This window comes from Scyliorhinus torazame, chromosome 15, assembly GCF_047496885.1.
Source record: "Scyliorhinus torazame isolate Kashiwa2021f chromosome 15, sScyTor2.1, whole genome shotgun sequence".
NCBI lineage: Eukaryota > Metazoa > Chordata > Chondrichthyes > Carcharhiniformes > Scyliorhinidae > Scyliorhinus > Scyliorhinus torazame.
The window spans coordinates 140,051,448-140,068,186 of NC_092721.1; the positions used below are offsets into that span (position 1 = coordinate 140,051,448).

At 50.7% G+C, this 16,739-nt stretch overlaps 1 protein-coding gene across 1 annotated transcript in view; it reads left to right on the forward strand.

The window, feature by feature from the left end:
• The window catches only part of ift88 (intraflagellar transport 88 homolog), a 188,848-nt gene that overhangs the window by 58,461 nt on the left and 113,648 nt on the right, over positions 1-16,739 (forward strand). The window contains exons 9-10 of the mRNA XM_072476831.1: positions 13,605-13,709; positions 14,888-14,990. Coding sequence (XP_072332932.1) covers positions 13,605-13,709; positions 14,888-14,990 — 208 coding nt within the window. The remainder of the gene's footprint in view (positions 1-13,604; positions 13,710-14,887; positions 14,991-16,739) is intronic.

A 16,739-nucleotide genomic window follows, 5' to 3' on the forward strand; every position in this document is an offset into this window, starting at 1 on the left:
GCGCCGGGCTACTAGGGACGCAAAGGCCAAAACATCGGCCTCTCTCGCCTCCTGCACTCCCGGCTCTTGTGCAACCCCAAATATAGCCAACCCCCAGCTTGGTTCGACCCGGACCCCCACTACTTTTGAAAGCACCTTTGTCACCCCCATCCAAAACCCCTGTAGTGCCGGGCATGACCAAAACATATGGGTATGATTCGCTGGGCTTCTCGAGCACCTCGCACACCTATCCTCCACCCCAAAGAATTTACTGAGCCGTGCTCCAGTCATATGCGCCCTGTGTAATACCTTAAACTGAATCAGGCTTAGCCTGGCACACGAGGACGACGAGTTTACCCTGCTTAGGGCATCTGCCCACAGCCCCTCCTCGATCTCCTCCCCCAGCTCTTCTTCCCATTTCCCTTTTTGTTCATCTACCATAGTCTCCCCTTCGTCCCTCATTTCCCTATATATATCTGACACCTTACCATCCCCCACCCATGTCTTTGAGATCACTCTGTCCTGCACCTCTTGTGTCGGGAGCTGCGGGAATTCCCTCACCTGTTGCCTCGCAAAAGCCCTCAGTTGCATATACCTGAATGCATTCCCTTGGGGCAACCCATATTTCTCGGTCAGCGCTCCCAGACTCGCGAACTTCCCATCCACAAACAGATCTTTCAGTTGCGTTATTCCTGCTCTTTGCCACATTCCATATCCCCCATCCATTCCCCCCGGGGCAAACCTATGGTTGTTTCTTATCGGGGACCCCCCCAAGGCTCCATTCTTTCCCCTATGCCGTCTCCACTGTCCCCAAATCTTCAGTGTAGCCACCACCACCGGGCTTGTGGTGTAGTTCCTCGGTGAGAACGGCAATGGGGCTGTCACCATAGCCTGTAGGCTAGTCCCCCTACAGGACGCCCTCTCTAATCTCTTCCACGCCGCTCCCTCCTCCTCTCCCATCCACTTACTCACCATTGAAATATTAGCGGCCCAATAATACTCACTTAGGCTAGGTAGTGCCAGCCCTCCCCTATCCCTGCTACGCTGTAAGAATCCCTTCCTCACTCTCGGGGTCTTCCCGGCCCACACAAAACCCATGATGCTCTTTTCAATCCTTTTTAAAAAAGCCTTCGTGATCACCACCGGGAGGCACTGAAACACAAAGAGTAATCTCGGGAGGACCACCATCTTAACCGCCTGCACCCTCCCTGCCAGTGACAGGGATACCATATCCCATCTCTTGAAATCCTCCTCCATTTGTTCCACCAACCGTGTTAAATTTAACCTATGCAATGTGCCCCAATTCTTGGCTATCTGGATCCCCAGGTAACGAAAGTCCCTTGTTACCTTCCTCAACGGTAGGTCCTTTATTTCTCTACTCTGCTCCCCTGGATGCACCACAAACAACTCACTTTTCCCCATGTTCAATTTATACCCTGACAAATCCCCAAACTCCCCAAGTATCCGCATTATTTCTGGCATCCCCTCCGCCGGGTCTGCCACGTATAGTAGCAAATCGTCCGCATACAAAGATACCCGGTGTTCTTCTCCTCCTCTAAGTACTCCCCTCCACTTCTTGGAACCCCTCAACGCTATCGCCAGGGGCTCAATCGCCAGTGCAAACAATAATGGGGACAGAGGGCATGGCATCCCTACCTTGTCCCTCTATGGAGCCGAAAATATGCAGATCCCCGTCCATTCGTCACCACGCTCGCCATCGGGGCCCTATACAACAGCTGCACCCATCTAACATACCCCTCTCCAAAACCAAATCTCCTCAACACCTCCCACAAATAATCCCACTCCACTCTATCAAATGCTTTCTCGGCATCCATCGCCACTACTATCTCCGTTTCCCCCTCTGGTGGGGCCATCATCATTACCCCTAACAGCCTCCGTATATTCGTGTTCAGCTGTTTTTTGAGGAATTTTATGAGTGGTTATACAGGTCAGAGCCACCTGGGGGGGACCGTGAGATGCAGGAATTTCTAGATGGGTTGGAGTACCCGAGGCTAGGGGAGGGGGGTCAGGGCTACATTAGAAGGAGCGATAGTGGAGCAGGAGATAAAGGATGCGATTGGGAGGATGCAGTCGGGCAAGATGGATTTCTGGTGGAATATTATAAAAAATTCAAGGATAAGCTGGCATCCCTGTTGGTGTGGATGTTTGAAGAGGCGATAGGGAAGGAGGTGTTGCCACAAACTTTGGGGCAGGCATCGATTTCCCTGCTGCTAAAAAAAGATAAGGATTACCGATGGCGAGTGTGGCCACGAACAAGAGGAGATCTGAGTACTTTTGGTTGCATCGAGGGACGAGGCAGGGGTGTCCCCTGCCCCCTGCTCTTCGCACTGGCGATTTAACCCCTCGCTACAGCACTGAGGGAGTCGAGGAACTGGAGGGGGTTGGTGTGGGGTGGGGAGGAGCATAGGGTGTCGCTTTATGCAGACGACTTGCTGCTATATGTGGCGGACCCGGTGGGGGGAATGCCGGAGGTAATGAGGATCCTCAGGGAGTTCGGGGATTTCTCAGGGTACAAGCTCAACATGGGGAAGAGCGAGTTTTTCGTGGTTCACCCAGGGGACCAGGAGAGGGGGATTGGCGAACTCCCACTAAAAAGGGCAGAGAGGAGCTTCAGGTATTTGGGGGTCCAGGCGGCCAGGAGCTGGGGGGCCCTGCATAGACTTAATTTCACGAGGCTAGTGGAGCAAATGGAGGAGGAGTTTAAGAGGTGGGACGCGTTGCCGCTGTCCCTGGCGGGTAGGGTGCAGTCAGTCAAGATGACGGTGCTCCCAAGGTTTTTGTTCCTGTTCCAGTGCCTCCCCATTCTTATCCCAAAGGCCTTCTTTAGGCGGGTCAACAGGAGCATAACGGGGTTTGTGTGGGCGCGAGGGACTCCGAGGGTGAGAAGGGTGTTCCTGGAGCGGAGTAGTGATGGGGGGGCGCTGGCGCTGCCCAACCTCTGTGGGTACTACTGGGCCGCCAATGTGGCGATGGTGCGCAAGTGGTGATGGAGGGGGAGGGGGCTGCATGGAAGAGGCCGGAGACGGCGTCTTGTGAGGGTACGAGTCTGGAGGCCCTGGAAATGGTGCCGCTGCCGCTCCCTCCATGAGCCCGGTGGTGGCGGCTACCCTCAAAATCTGGGGGCAATGGAGGCGGCACAAGGGGAAGTGGGGGCCTCGCTGTGGAGGCCTGTTGCTGCTGCCATGCACGGGGGGGGAGGGGGGGGGGGGGGTGTTGGGTTGGAGAGGGGAAGATCTCGGCTACATACCAGGTGATGCAGGAGGAGGAGGAGGCCTCGATGGAGGAGCTGAAAGGCAAGTGGAAGGAGGAGTTGGGGGAGGAGATCGAGGAGGGGACGTGGGCAGATGCCCTTGGGAGGGTGAACTCTTCCTCTTGGTGCGCGAGGCTCATCCTCATACAGTTTAAGGTGCTGCACAGGGCACACATGACCGGGACAAGGATGAGCCGGTTTTTTGGGGGTGAGGACAGGTGTGTTAGGTGCTCAGGAAGCCCAGCAAACCACACCCATATGTTCTGGGCATGCCCAGCGCTGGGGGAGTTTTGGAAGGGCGTAGCAAGGACGGTGTCGAGGGTGGTAGGATCCAGGGTCAAACAGGGCTGGGGGCTCTACAATATTTGGGGTTGCAGGGGAGCCTGGAGTGCAGGAGGCGAAAGAGGCCGGTATTCTGGCATTTGCGTCCCTGGTAGCCCGGCGAATGATTCTCCTTCAGTGGAAGGATGCGAGGCCCCCAAGCGTGGAATCCTGGATCAACGATATGGCGGGGTTTATTAAATTGGAGAGGGTGAAATTTGCCTTAAGGGGATCAGTGCAAGGGTTTTTCAGGCGGTGGCAACCGTTCTTGGACTACCTGGCAGAACGATAGACAATGGTCAGCAGCAGCAACCCAGCCGGGGGGGATGGGGGGGGGGTTCTACTTTATTTTTGTTTGTCTCTACTGGGGGATCTGAGGGGGTGTATATGTTTGCTATGTGTTAATTCGGGGTGTTAATTTATTATTTATGTATAGGGGGGAGGGGGGCACAGGGTTGTTTTATTTTGTTTCGTATTTAATTCTATTGGGTTCCTTTTACATTTTGTTGTTGATATTTTGTGAAAACTTCAATAAAAATGATTTATAAAAAAAGATAAGGGGCGAAATTCGCCGGTATCGGCGCGATGTCCGCCGACCGGCGCCAAAAACGGCGCAAATCAGTCGGGCATCGCGCCGCCCCAAAGGTGTGGAATCCTCCGCATCTTGGGGGGCCGAGCCCTAACCTTGAGGGGCTAGGCCCGCGCCGGACTGATTTCCATCCCGCCAGCTGGCGCGGAAATGACATTGCCGGGCAGCGCATGCGCGGGAGCGTTAGAGGCCGCTCACGGCATCCCCGCACATGCGCTGTGGAGGGAGTCTCTTCCGCCTCCGCCATGGTGGAGACCGTGGCGAGGGCGGCAGGAAAAGAGTGCCCCCACGGCACAGGCCCGCCTGCGGATCGGTGGGCCCTGATCGCGGGCCAGGCCACCGTGGGGGCACTCCCCGGGGCCAGATCGCCACGCGCCCCCCCCAGGACCCCGGAGCCCGCCCACGCCGCCTTGTCCCGCCGGTAAGGTAGGTGGTTTAATCCACGCTGGCGGGACAGGCATTCTAGCAGCGGAACTTTGGCCCATCCGGGCCGGAGAGTGGGTGGCCCGCCAACCGGTGCGGTGCGATTCCCGCCCCCGCCGAATCTCCGGTGCTGGAGAATTTGGTAAACGGCGGGGGCGGGATTCGCGCCAGCCCCCGGTGATTCTACGACCCGGCGGGGGTCGGAGAATCTCGCCCAAGGATCCGACGGAGTGTGGGTCGTATAGGCCCATATCACTTCTGAATGTGGACGCAAAAGTATTGGCGAAGGTACTGGCGGGTAGGCTGGAGGAGTGCCTCCCGAAGGTGATGGGTGAAGATCAGGCGGGGTTCGTGAGAGGGAGGCAGCTCTTTTCAAACATTAGAAGAGTATTCACCGTCGTTATGGGCAGGCAGAGGGGAAGGAAGCAGAGGTGGTTGTGGCATTGGACGCTGAGAAGGCGTTTGACCGGGTAGCATGGGATGCTTGATGGCAGTTCTGGAGCGGTTTGAGATTGGACCAAGATTTGTGAATTGGGTAAAGCCGAGGGCGAGTGTCCGCACAAACAACATCAGCTCGAGATACTTTTCTCTCTATCGTGGGACTAGGCAGGAATGTCCTATGTCCCCTCTGCTGGTTGCACTCGCGATTGAGCCATTGGCCATCGCATTAAGAAGTTTGAGGGTATGGAAAGGAACAGTGCGAGGGGGGTGCGGGGATAGAGCATAGAGCTTATGCCGATGACTTGCTGTGATACGTGTCGGAACCAAGTGTGTCAATAGGTGGAATACTGGAGCTGCTTCGAGTGTTTGGGCCTTTCTCGGGGTACAAACTAAATTTAGACAAGAGTGAGTATTTTGTGGTGCCTCGGCCAGGGGTGGGGGGGGGATGCCATTCCGTAGGGCAGGGACTCACTTTAGGAACCTGGGGGTGCAGGTTGCCCGCGAGTGGGGGGGGGGGGGGGGGGGGCTCTGCAGGTACAACATTTCTAGTTTGGTGGGGAGAGTAAAAGCTGATCTGGCAAGGTGGGATGGTCTCCCTCTGTCACTGGCGGGTCAGGTACAGGCGGTTAAAATGAACGCGTTGCCGCAATTTCTGTTTATTTTTCAATGCCTGCCGATTTTCCTGCCAAAGGCTTTTTTCAGCGAGATTGAGGGAAGGATTACGTTGTTCATATGGGGAGGGAAGGTGGCCAGAGTTAGAAAGGGGCTGCTACAGAGGGGAAGGTAGACAGGGGTTTGGGTCTTCCGAACCTGATGTATTACTACTGGGCGGCGAATGTGGAGATGGTGCGGAGCTGGATTAGAGGTGTTGATTCCCGGACTTCCGGGTGCGGCGATGACCAGCTGAGTCGCACGTTTCGGCAGCTCCCTGTGAAACGGACTTTTGGGCTCTTGATAGGAGCCCCAACGGCAATTTTAACGGCTGAAAACACCGTGCGGTAAACCAGAAGGGTGTTCCCCCTGGACACGGATGGAAAAAGGAGAGGAAAGTGGCCGGATTGCAGCGGATCCTTTGGAACAACGGCAAGGAAGGCAAGCAGAAACCAAGATGGCGTCGGAAGGTGGCAGTTTCATATGGGGCCCTGAACAACAAGAGTTTTTGAAACGCTACGTGGAGGAGATAAAAAAGGAAATGAAGAAAGAGTTGTTGGCCCCGATATTACAGGCGATTGAAGGGCTGAAAGAGGAACAAAAGACCCAGGAGCAGGAGCTTCGGGGTCGTGAAGGCGAAAGCAGCAGAGAATGAAAACGACATACAGGGCCTGGTGGTGAAGTCGGAGATACAGGAGGCACACCAGAACGATCTGTGGAGAGGTTGGAGGCACTGGAAATAACGCAAGGAGGAACAACTTGAGGATTCTTGGCCTTCCTGAAGGTGTGGAGGGGGCGGACGTCGGGGCATATGTGAGCATGATGCTGCACTCGTTAATGGGAGTGGAGGCCCCGACGGGTCCGTTGGAGGTGGAGGGAGCATACCGAGTTATGGTGCGAGGACCGAGAGCAGGAGAAGCTCCCAGAGCCATAGTGGTGAGATTTCTCCGTTTTAAGGATAGAGAAATGGTCCTTAGATGGGCGAAGAAAACTCGGTGTAGTAAATGGGAGAACGCGGTGATCCGCGTCTATCAAGATTGGAGTGCGGAGGTGGCGAGAGAAGGAGGGCGAGCTTTAATCGGGCCAAAGCGGTACTTCACAAAAAAAAAGATAAAGTTTGGAATGCTGCAACCGGCAAGACTGTGGGTCACATATCAAGGGAGGCACCACTACTTTGAGACGGCGGATGAAGCGTGGACTTTTATTGTAGAAGAAAAATTGGAATGATTGACTACGAAAATGAACGTTTGGACAAAGTGGTGGGACGAGTGGGGGGGGGGGGGGGCGAAGAGGGATTGTATGATTAATCCTGCGGTATGGTAACTTTTCTTTCTCCCACAGGTGGTGATGGGGGAGGTGGGGAGGGAGAGGAGATGGGGCGTTGGCCATGGGAGGCGGGGGCCGAGGGAGAGGCGCGGGCTTGGTTCCCGCGGCTATGATAATTATGGCGGGAATAGAGAAGCAGGAAGGAGGGGGCGCCGCACGGGCGAGCCGTGATCACGGGGGAAGCCGAGGTCAGCCAGAGTTTGCTGACTTCTGGAGCAACATGGGGGGAGTAATTACGCTAGCGGGGGGTTCTAGCGGGGGGGGGGGGGGAGGGGGGAATTACTGGGTTGCTGCTGCTGGGGAAAGGGGGGAGTGGGTGCGGGAAAGGATGGGCGGGGGGGCACCGTCTGGGAGAAATACAGCCGCGTGGGAACTGGGCGAGAAGCTGGAAAAAGATGATGGCTAACCGGCAAGGGGGGGGGGGGTGGAAGCCCCCCAACTCGGCTGATCACGTGGAACGTGAGGGGGCTTAACGGGCCGATAAAGAGGGCACGAGTACTCGCACACCTTAAGAAACTTAAAGCAGATGTGGTCATGTTACAGGAAACGCACCTGAAACTGATAGATCAGGTTCGGTTGCGCAAAGGATGGGTAGGGCAGGTGTTCCATTCGGGGCTGGATGCGAAAAACAGGGGGGTGGCTATATTAGTGGGGAAGCGGGTAATGTTCGAGGCAAAGACTATAGTGGCGGATAACGGGGGCAGATACGTGATGGTGAGTGGCAAATTACAGGGAGAGATGGTGGTGTTGGTAAACGTGTATGCCCCGAATTGGGACGATGCCAATTTATGAGGCGAATGCTAGGACGCATCCCAGACCTAGAGACCGGAAAGCTGATAATGGGGGGAGACTTTAACACGTGTTGGAACCAAGGCTGGATAGGTCGAAGTCCAGGACTGGTAGGAGGCCGGCAGCAGCCAAGGTGCTTAAGGATTTTATGGAGCAGATGGGAGGGGTGGACCCGTGGAGATTCAGTAGACCTAAGGAGTAAGGAGTTCTCGTTTTTTCTCCTATGTCCATAAAGTCTATTCACGCATAGACTTTTTTGTGTTGGGTAGGGCATTGATCCCGAGGGTGAGGGAACGGAATATACGGCTATAGCCATTTCGGATCATGCCCCACACTGGGTAGACTTGGAGATAGGGGAGGAAACAAGAGGGCGTCCACCCTGGAGAATGGATATGGGACTAATGGCGGATGAGGGGGTGTGCTTAAGGGTGAGGGGATGCATTGAAAAGTACTTGGAAACTCAATGACAATGGGGAGGTTCAGGTGGGAGTGGTCTGGGAGGCGTTGAAGGCGGTGGTTAGGGGGGAGCTGATATCAATAAGGACACATAAAGGGAAGCAGGAGAGTAAGGAACGGAGCGGTTGTTGCAAGAACTTTTGAGGGTGGACAGACAGTATGCGGAAGCACCGGAGGAGGGACTGTATAGGGAAAGGCAAAGGCTGCATGTGGAATTTGACTTGCTGACCACAGGCACTGCAGAGGCACAATGGAGGAAGGCGCAGGGTGTACAGTATGAATATGGAGAGAAGGCGAGCAGATTGCTGGCACACCAATTGAGGAAAAGGGGAGCAGCGAGGGAAATAGGGGGGGTGAGAGACGAAGATGGAGAGACGGAGCGGGAGCGGGAGAGAGTGAATGAAGTGTTTAAGACATTTTATAAAAAATTGTATGAAGCTCAACCCCCGAATGGGAGGGAGAGAATGATGGAGTTTATGGATCGGCTGGAAATTCCAAGGTGGAAGAGCAGGAAGGATGGGATTGGGAGCACAGATCACGGTAGAAGAAGTGGTGAAAGGAATTAGGAACATGCAGACGGGAAAGGCCCCGGGAACCGGACGGATTCCCAGTTGAATTTTACAGAAAATATTTGGACTTGCTCGCCCCGCTACTGACGAGGACCTTCAACGAGGCAAAGGAAAGGGGACAACTGCCCCCGACTATGTCAGAAGCAACGATATCGCTTCTTTTAAAGAAGGAAAAGGATCCGCTACAATGCGGGTCCTACAGACCAATCTCCCTCCTCAATGTAGATGCCAAGGTCTTGGCCAAGGTAATGGCAATGAGAATAGAGGAATGTGTCCCGGGGGTGGTTCATGAGGACCAAACTGGGTTTGTGAAGGGGAGACAGCTGAACACGAACATACGGAGGTTGTTAGGGGTAATGATGATGGCCCCACCAGAGGGTGAAACGGAGATAGTAGTGGCGATGGATGCCGAGAAAGCATTTGATAGAGTGGAGTGGGATTATCTGTGGGAGGTGTTGAGGAGATTTGGGTTCGGAGAGGGGTATGTTAGATGGGTGCAGCTGTTGTATAGGGCCCCAGTGGCGAGTGTGGTCACGAATGGACGGGGATCGGCATATTTTCGGCTCCATAGAGGGACAAGGCAGGGATGTCCTCTGTCCCCATTACTGTTTGCACTGGCGATTGAGCCCCTGGCGATAGCGCTGAGAGGTTCCAAGGGATGGAGAGGAATACTTAGGGGAGGAGAAGAACACCGGGTATCTTTATATGCGGATGATCTGCTACTATATGTGGCGGATCCAGCGGAGGGGATGCCAGAAATAATGCGGATACTTGGGGAGATTGGGGATTTTTCAGGGTATAAATTGAACATGGGAAAGAGTGAGCTGTTTGTGGTGCATCCAGGGGAGCAGAGTAGAGAAATAGAAGACCTACCGTTGAGGAAGGTAACAAGAGACTTTCGTTACCTGGGGATCCAGATAGCTAAGAATTGGGGCACATTGCACAGGCTAAATTTGACCGCGGTTGGTGGAACAGATGGAGGAAGATTTCAAGAGATGGGATATGGTAGCATTGTCAATGGCAGGGAGGGGTGCAGGCAGTTAAGATGGTGGTCCTCCCGAGATTCCTTTTTGTGTTTCAGTGTCTCCCGGTGGTGATCACGAAGGCTTTTTTCAAAAGGATAGAAAAGAGTATCATGGGTTTGTTTGGGCCGGGAAGACTCCGAGAGTGAGGAAGGGATTCTTACAGCGTAGTAGGGATAGGGGGGGGCTGGCACTACCGAGCCTAAGTGAGTATTATTGGGCCGCTAATATTTCAATGGTGATTAAGTGGATGGGAGAGGAGGAAAGGAGCGGCGTGGAAGAGATTAGAGAGGGCGTCCTGTAGGGGGACCAGCCTGCAGGCTATGGTGACAGCCCCATTGCCGTTCTCACCAAGGAACTATACCACGAGTCCGGTGGTGGTAGCTACACTGAAGATTTGGGGACAGTGGAGACGACATAGGGGAAAGACCGGAGCACTGGGGGGGTCCCCGATAAGAAACAACCATAGGTTTGCCCCGGGGGGAATGGATGGGGGATATGGAATGTGGCAAAGAGCAGGTATAACGCAATTGAAAGATCTATTTGTGGATGGGAAGTTTGCGAGTCTGGAGCGCTGACCGAGAAATATGGGTTGCCCCAAGGGAATGCATTCAGGTACATGCAATTGAGGGCTTTTGCGAGGCAGCAGGTGAGGGAATTCCCGCAGCTCCCGACACAAGAGGTGCAGGACAGAGTCATCTCAAAGAAATGGGTGGGGACGGAAAGGTGTCGGATATATATAGGGAAATGAGAGACGAAGGGGAGACTATGATGGACGAACTAAAAGGGAAATGGGAAGAAGAGCTAGGGGAGGAGATTGAGGAGGGGATGTGGGCAGATGCCCTAAACAGGGTAAACTCGTCGTCCTCGTGCGCCAGGCTAAGCCTGATTCAGTTTAAGGTATTACACAGGGCACATATGACTGGAACACGGCTCAGTAATTTTTTGGGGTGGGAGGATAGGTGTGCGAGGTGCTCGAGAAGCCCAGCGAATCATACCCATATGTTTTGGTCATGCCCGGCACTACAGGGGTTTTGGATGGGGGTGACAAAGGTGCTTTCGAAAGTAGTAGGAGTCCGGGTCGAACCAAGCTGGGGGTTGGCTATATTTGGGGTTGCACAAGAGCCGGGAGTGCAGGAGGCGAAAGAGGCCGATGTTTTGGCCTTTGCGTCCCTAGTAGCCCGGCGCAGAATATTGCTAATGTGGAAAGAAGCCAAGCCCCCGGGGGTGGAGACCTGGATAAATGATATGGCGGGGTTCATAAAGTTAGAGCGGATTAAGTTCGTCCTAAGGGGGTCGGCTCAAGGGTTTACTAGGCGGTGGCAACCGTTCGTCGAATATCTTGCGGAAAGATAGATAGGGGAGAACAAAGAAGGCAGCAGCAGCGGCCCAGGACTTGGGGGGGGGGAGGGATGGGGGGGGGGGGGGGAGGGATGGGGGGGGGGGGGGAGGGATGGGGGGGGGGGGGGGGGAGGGATGGGGGGGGGGGGGGGGAGGGATGGGGGGGGGGGGGAGGGATGGGGGGGGGGGGGAGGGATGGGGGGGGGGGGGAGGGATGGGGGGGGGGGAGGGATGGGGGGGGGAGGGATGGGGGGGGGGGGGGAGGGATGGGGGGGGGGGAGGGATGGGGGGGGGGGGAGGGATGGGGGGGGGGGGAGGGATGGGGGGGGGGGGGAGGGATGGGGGGGGGGTGTGGCCTGAGACAAGGCAGTGCCAATTAGGGCTAGTTTTTATTTTTTGTTATTTAATATTTATTTATTTGTTGTTGTTTTTGTTTAAATTTAAAAAAGGTCATTATTATCTGTATTGTTACAATGTTACAATGTTGTGTAAAGGATGCACAATGTACTGTGTTGGTTGACCAAAAATTTTCAATAAAATATTATTTAAAAAAAAAAAAGAGGTGTTGAGTCCCAGTGGGTGAGAATGGAGGAGAGTTTGTGTAGGGGGTCGGGATTGAAAGCACGAGCAATAGCGTGCTCCCGATAGCGCCGGGTAAGTACTCCGGGAGTCCAGTAATAATAGCTTCATTGAGAATTTGGAGGCAGTTTCGCCAACACTTCAGTTTGGGGGCAGGGTCAATGGAAATGCCGATTCGGGGGAACCACAGATTTGAGCCATGGTGGTGGGATGGAAATTTTCGGAAATGGGAGGAGAAGGGGATTAAGACACTAAAAGATTTGTTTCTCTGGGGGGTCGGTTTGCAGGACAGAAGGAGCTGGAAGCGAAGTATGGGCTGGAACAGGGGGAAATTTTTAGATAAAAGCAGGTTCGAGATTTTGCCAGAAAGGAGATACAGGGCTTCCCGGTGGAGCCGGTCCTCCACATTGCTGGAGGAGGTGCTGACGACAGGGCGACTGGAGAAGGGGGTAGTGTCAGCGGTTTACGGGGCTATTTTGGAAGAGGAGAAGGCACCACTGGAAGGGATCAAAGCAAGGTGGGAGGAAAAGTTGGGAGAGGATATGGAGGCGGGGTTCTAGTGTGAGGTGCTCGGCGAGTGAATGCCTCCACCTCGTGCGCGAGGGGCTGATGATACAGCTGAAAGTGGTTTACAGAGCGCACCTCACGAGGGCGAGGATGAACCGATTCTTTGAAGGAGTAGAAGATGTGTGTGAGCGTTGCGGGGGAGGGCCCGCTAATCATGTTCATATGTTTTGGTCCTGTCCAAAGCTAGAGGATTACTGGAAGGAGGTTTTTAGGGTATTTTCTAAAGTGGTGCACGTGAAACTGGACCCGGGCCCCCGGGAGGCCATATTTGGGGTGTCGGACCAGCCAGGGTTGGAAACGGGTGCGGAGGCAGATGTTGTAGCCTCCGCCTCGTTGATTGTCCGAAGGCGGATCCTGATGGGATGGAGAGCAACCTCTCCACCCTGGCATGGCGGGGGGACCTGTTGGAATTTGTGACTCTTGAGAAGGTTAAGTTTAAACTGAGGGGAAGGATGGAGTTGTTCTACAATTCATGGGCATTATTCATTATGCACTTTCAAGAACTGGATAACATCGAACATTAGTTGGGGGGGTGGGGGTGGGAGGGTTGGGGGGAGGGGGGGTGGTGTGTGTTAATGGTGGCTATGGGTGATTCCTGATTCCTTTTTGTCCTTTGTTTATGTGAACATACAAATGGATGTTTGTGGTTTGGTGGGAGGATGGGATTGTTGTTATTGATATTGGGATTGACATATTTGGTACTGATCATTGTTTATTGTTGGTGTGTGTAAATTTGGGAGAAAATGTGAAAAAGGAGAATAAAGAAATATTTTTTTAAAAAGAGCAACAGGATTAACGTTTTGAGTTGAATGTGACTCTTCAGAACAGTTCTCGTCTTGATCTCTTCTTGATCCTGCCTTTGTAATAATTCTGAACCCTTATCTTACCACTGTGTGGTGTTCGGTTCTTTTTTGCCTCTTTCACATTGAGATATTTTTCTACATCAAAGATACTAAACAAATGTAAATTATTTTGATTTGTCTTCCCCAATATTAAAGTATCTCTTTTTAAAAACAAATACTTTCCTCATTTTCTGGCTGAGATGCCATTACATGTATCTGCCAGTGCAACTCAATAGCTGACTTGAGTGGGAATGTGAGTTAGCATTTGGCCAAATTATTTAATTTTGTTCCCTCAATGTCTGTAGTGTTTAGGGTCTAATACGAATTTCAAAAATTGATGCATAGCCTGTTGAGTTTTCAGTAGTTTTATTTGAGACATATGTGATATTTAGATTCAAACTTTTAAACTATACATAATTCCTTTTGTATCGTTTTAAGGCTCTGGAAAAAGCAAAGGAAGCAGGGAGAAAGGAGAGGATACTGGTGAGACAGAGAGAGCAAACAGCATCTTCAGATCACATCAACCTGGATCTTACTTATTCAGTGAGTTGGATATTGAATGACAGCCATCACTCGATGTCTATGAAATGCTTTTGTGAGGTTAAAATCGGGCCCAAATACGATTCTTAACACCGATTACCAGAATATGACTAAAGCAAATATTTACAAGCATTTTCAAGCAAATGACACTGAAAATGTTAAAATTTTGGTGTAGTTTCAACTATATTTAATAGGAAATTAATTTATATGGTTGGAGCTGTACTGATGGAGTTGTAGCAATGTACATTTTGTTCATTTCCCTTTAGGTTGCTTCATTCAGCATCATTTTGCTTTAGTGTGGCAGATATAATAGGGCCAGTATGCACATTTAATATTGCGACTTCCCCAACTCTCCCCTTCCTGACTATTCCACTCGTTTCCCTGATCGACTCCCCAGCTCGTTGCTTCTCTTCTCTATCCACCCACTTGCAGTTCCTCTCTTTCTCCTTCAATTCCTCCCTCTTTTTGCCCTTCTCCTGAATCCTTACTCACAATGAGAGTTTGGGAAAGGAAGCAGTGAGTGGGAGAGCTGGGCAGGGAAGTGATGAAAGAGAGAGTGAATTGGTGAGAGAGAGACAGCTGGTATAGCTAATGGGAGGGGTCAGGTCTGTCTGGAAAAGGCATTTGCCTACAGGAATCGAAGCTGAGCATGAAGTGTTTTCAGCCCGGTCCTAAAATGTGTCTCTCCAAAGACTCTGTACCAAGATAAGCAAGTAAACTTGATTATTAAGCAAGTAAAACCTGGTTATTAACTTTATACATAAGTGGTATTTGAAATATATGTGTTTGTTTAATTGGAATGTAGAGGCAGGTTTCAGGAGGCAAGTTAAGATGTTGCAACTGTTAATTGTAAAGCTATTTCTTTGTTGCTAATGTGCTTAATTCTGTGTTAAAATTAAAGTTTGTTTTAATATAGAAACTTTCTACTGTTGATATTATCACTCCTGTGATGCAGTAACATTTCCTCACAGTCATACCAAATGCAGATAGTTGGGTTCCAGTCCGGGATCTAAACCAATATTGGAGTTCTGGTCCAGACCCTTGAAATTATCTTAAAGTTGCACTTTAAGATGCAATTACAACTTTAAGCAGTGACTCGTTGTATAATGTTTTTAATTGATTTTAGTGAAAGTATTAACGTTGTACAGCTTTATTTTTAATTGTGAATTTATTTTCCTTAGGTACTTTTCAATTTAGCCAGCCAATATGCAGCTAATGACATGTATGCAGAAGCATTAAATACCTATCAAGTGATAGTAAAAAACAAGATGTTCAATAATGCAGGTAAGATTGCAGGATTGTACATTTGTAAAAAAAGATGGTTTATTGTTTTGAGCTGCATTTTATTTGTCAATAGTGTATGTTGAAAATATTATGATTTTGGTGAGTTTTGAAGCTAATGACAGATTGCTTTTTATTATACTCTTGGAACTATTACTAAATATGATTAACTATAGGCATGGCAGTTTTAGGAAACTATCTTCTCTGTTGCTAACATGATATGTTGAGTGAAGTAATGTTTAGTAATTGGTGTCAGTGTATTATAAAGCTGCAACAATATCAAATGCAAAAGCAAAATACTGTGGTTTCTGAAAGTCTGAATTAAAACCAAAAGATATTGCTAGACTTAACATTTCAAGTCGATGATCTATCGTCTGAGAGCACTTAGGTGGTAAAGTGGTTGAGCCCTTACTAAAATAAATAAATAAATAATCTTTATTGTCACAAGTAGGTTTACATTAACACTGCAATGAACTTACTGTGAAAAGCCCCTAGTCGCCACATTCTGGCGCCTGTTCGGGTACACCGAGGGAGAATTCAGATTTCTCAGCTGATACGGGAATTGAACCCATGCTGCTGGCCTTGTTCTGCATCACAAACCAGCTGTCTCGCCCACTGAGCTAAAGTGGAATCTTACCAGAATTTGACAGTGTCAGTCTCACACAGAACATTTGCGTGGGCAGCACGATGGTGCAGTGGGTTAGCCCTGTAGCCTCACGGTGCCGAACTGGGTCACTGTTCGTGTGGAGTTTGCACATTCTCCCCGTGTTTGTGTGGGTTTCGCCCCCACAACCCAAGATGTGCAGGCTTGGTGGATTGGCCACGCTAAATTGCTCCTTAATTGGACAAAATGAATTGGGTACTCTAAATTTAAAAAAAAAAATTTGCGTGGAACTCTCTAGTTCCGCAAACCAGTTTCCTCACAGAATCCTCAGCCTCTTTGCCAGAAGAATTGCATGGACGTGGTTTACAACATCACTCTGGTGGGGTGGGGCTTCTTGGAGCTGGGAACTGGCTCCAAGAAATCGGAGTGCCATCTTTAAAGGGCTCCCCAACCAGCGCTGAAGCCAAATGGCCCCGAGCACATATGACCGAGGCCTAGGGGGCTCCACCTGACACACTCAACTCCCCCAACATTCATCCCAGCATCCCTTTCCAGGTGAGCCCCCCCCCCGCCCCAAGAATCGTGTTTCCCAATTCTCTCGAAGTTTTCCGCCCTCACCCCTGATCCCGTGGGCAGTGAGTGTGGGCTCAGGATTCCGCCCAATATATTTCAATTTTAAAAATCCCGTAAGACAAATTTTAATTAAAACAAAAGTAGTTTGCATATTTCAGGTTATTAGATAAACTGTTGCTCCTTAGATCACAGAAGTTACTACAAATAGTGTATCTCTATAAAATGTTAATTTAGCAGGAGTTTGTGTAAATATAATTTTAAAAAGACAAGAGCAACATAAATAGGAATCTACCTGCCTTTACAATGTTATTGTTTGTAATAAGTATTTGTCATCGACGAATGTAATTCAATTATTTTGCAAAGTATGTCTGTTTATATAATTTAAGAAACAGGATAGCAAGAAAATAAACTTGCACAATGTGACATGCAATAATCTATAAAGTAATTCAGTATTTTTGAATTTGATGAGATTTGAAAGGAAATGAGATTTTGATGGTCGAAAACTCTAATTAATTCACAAAAGAAAAGGACTTGGTGGATGAGGAGTATAGGGTAGAGTGTGTAGATATTTGGAG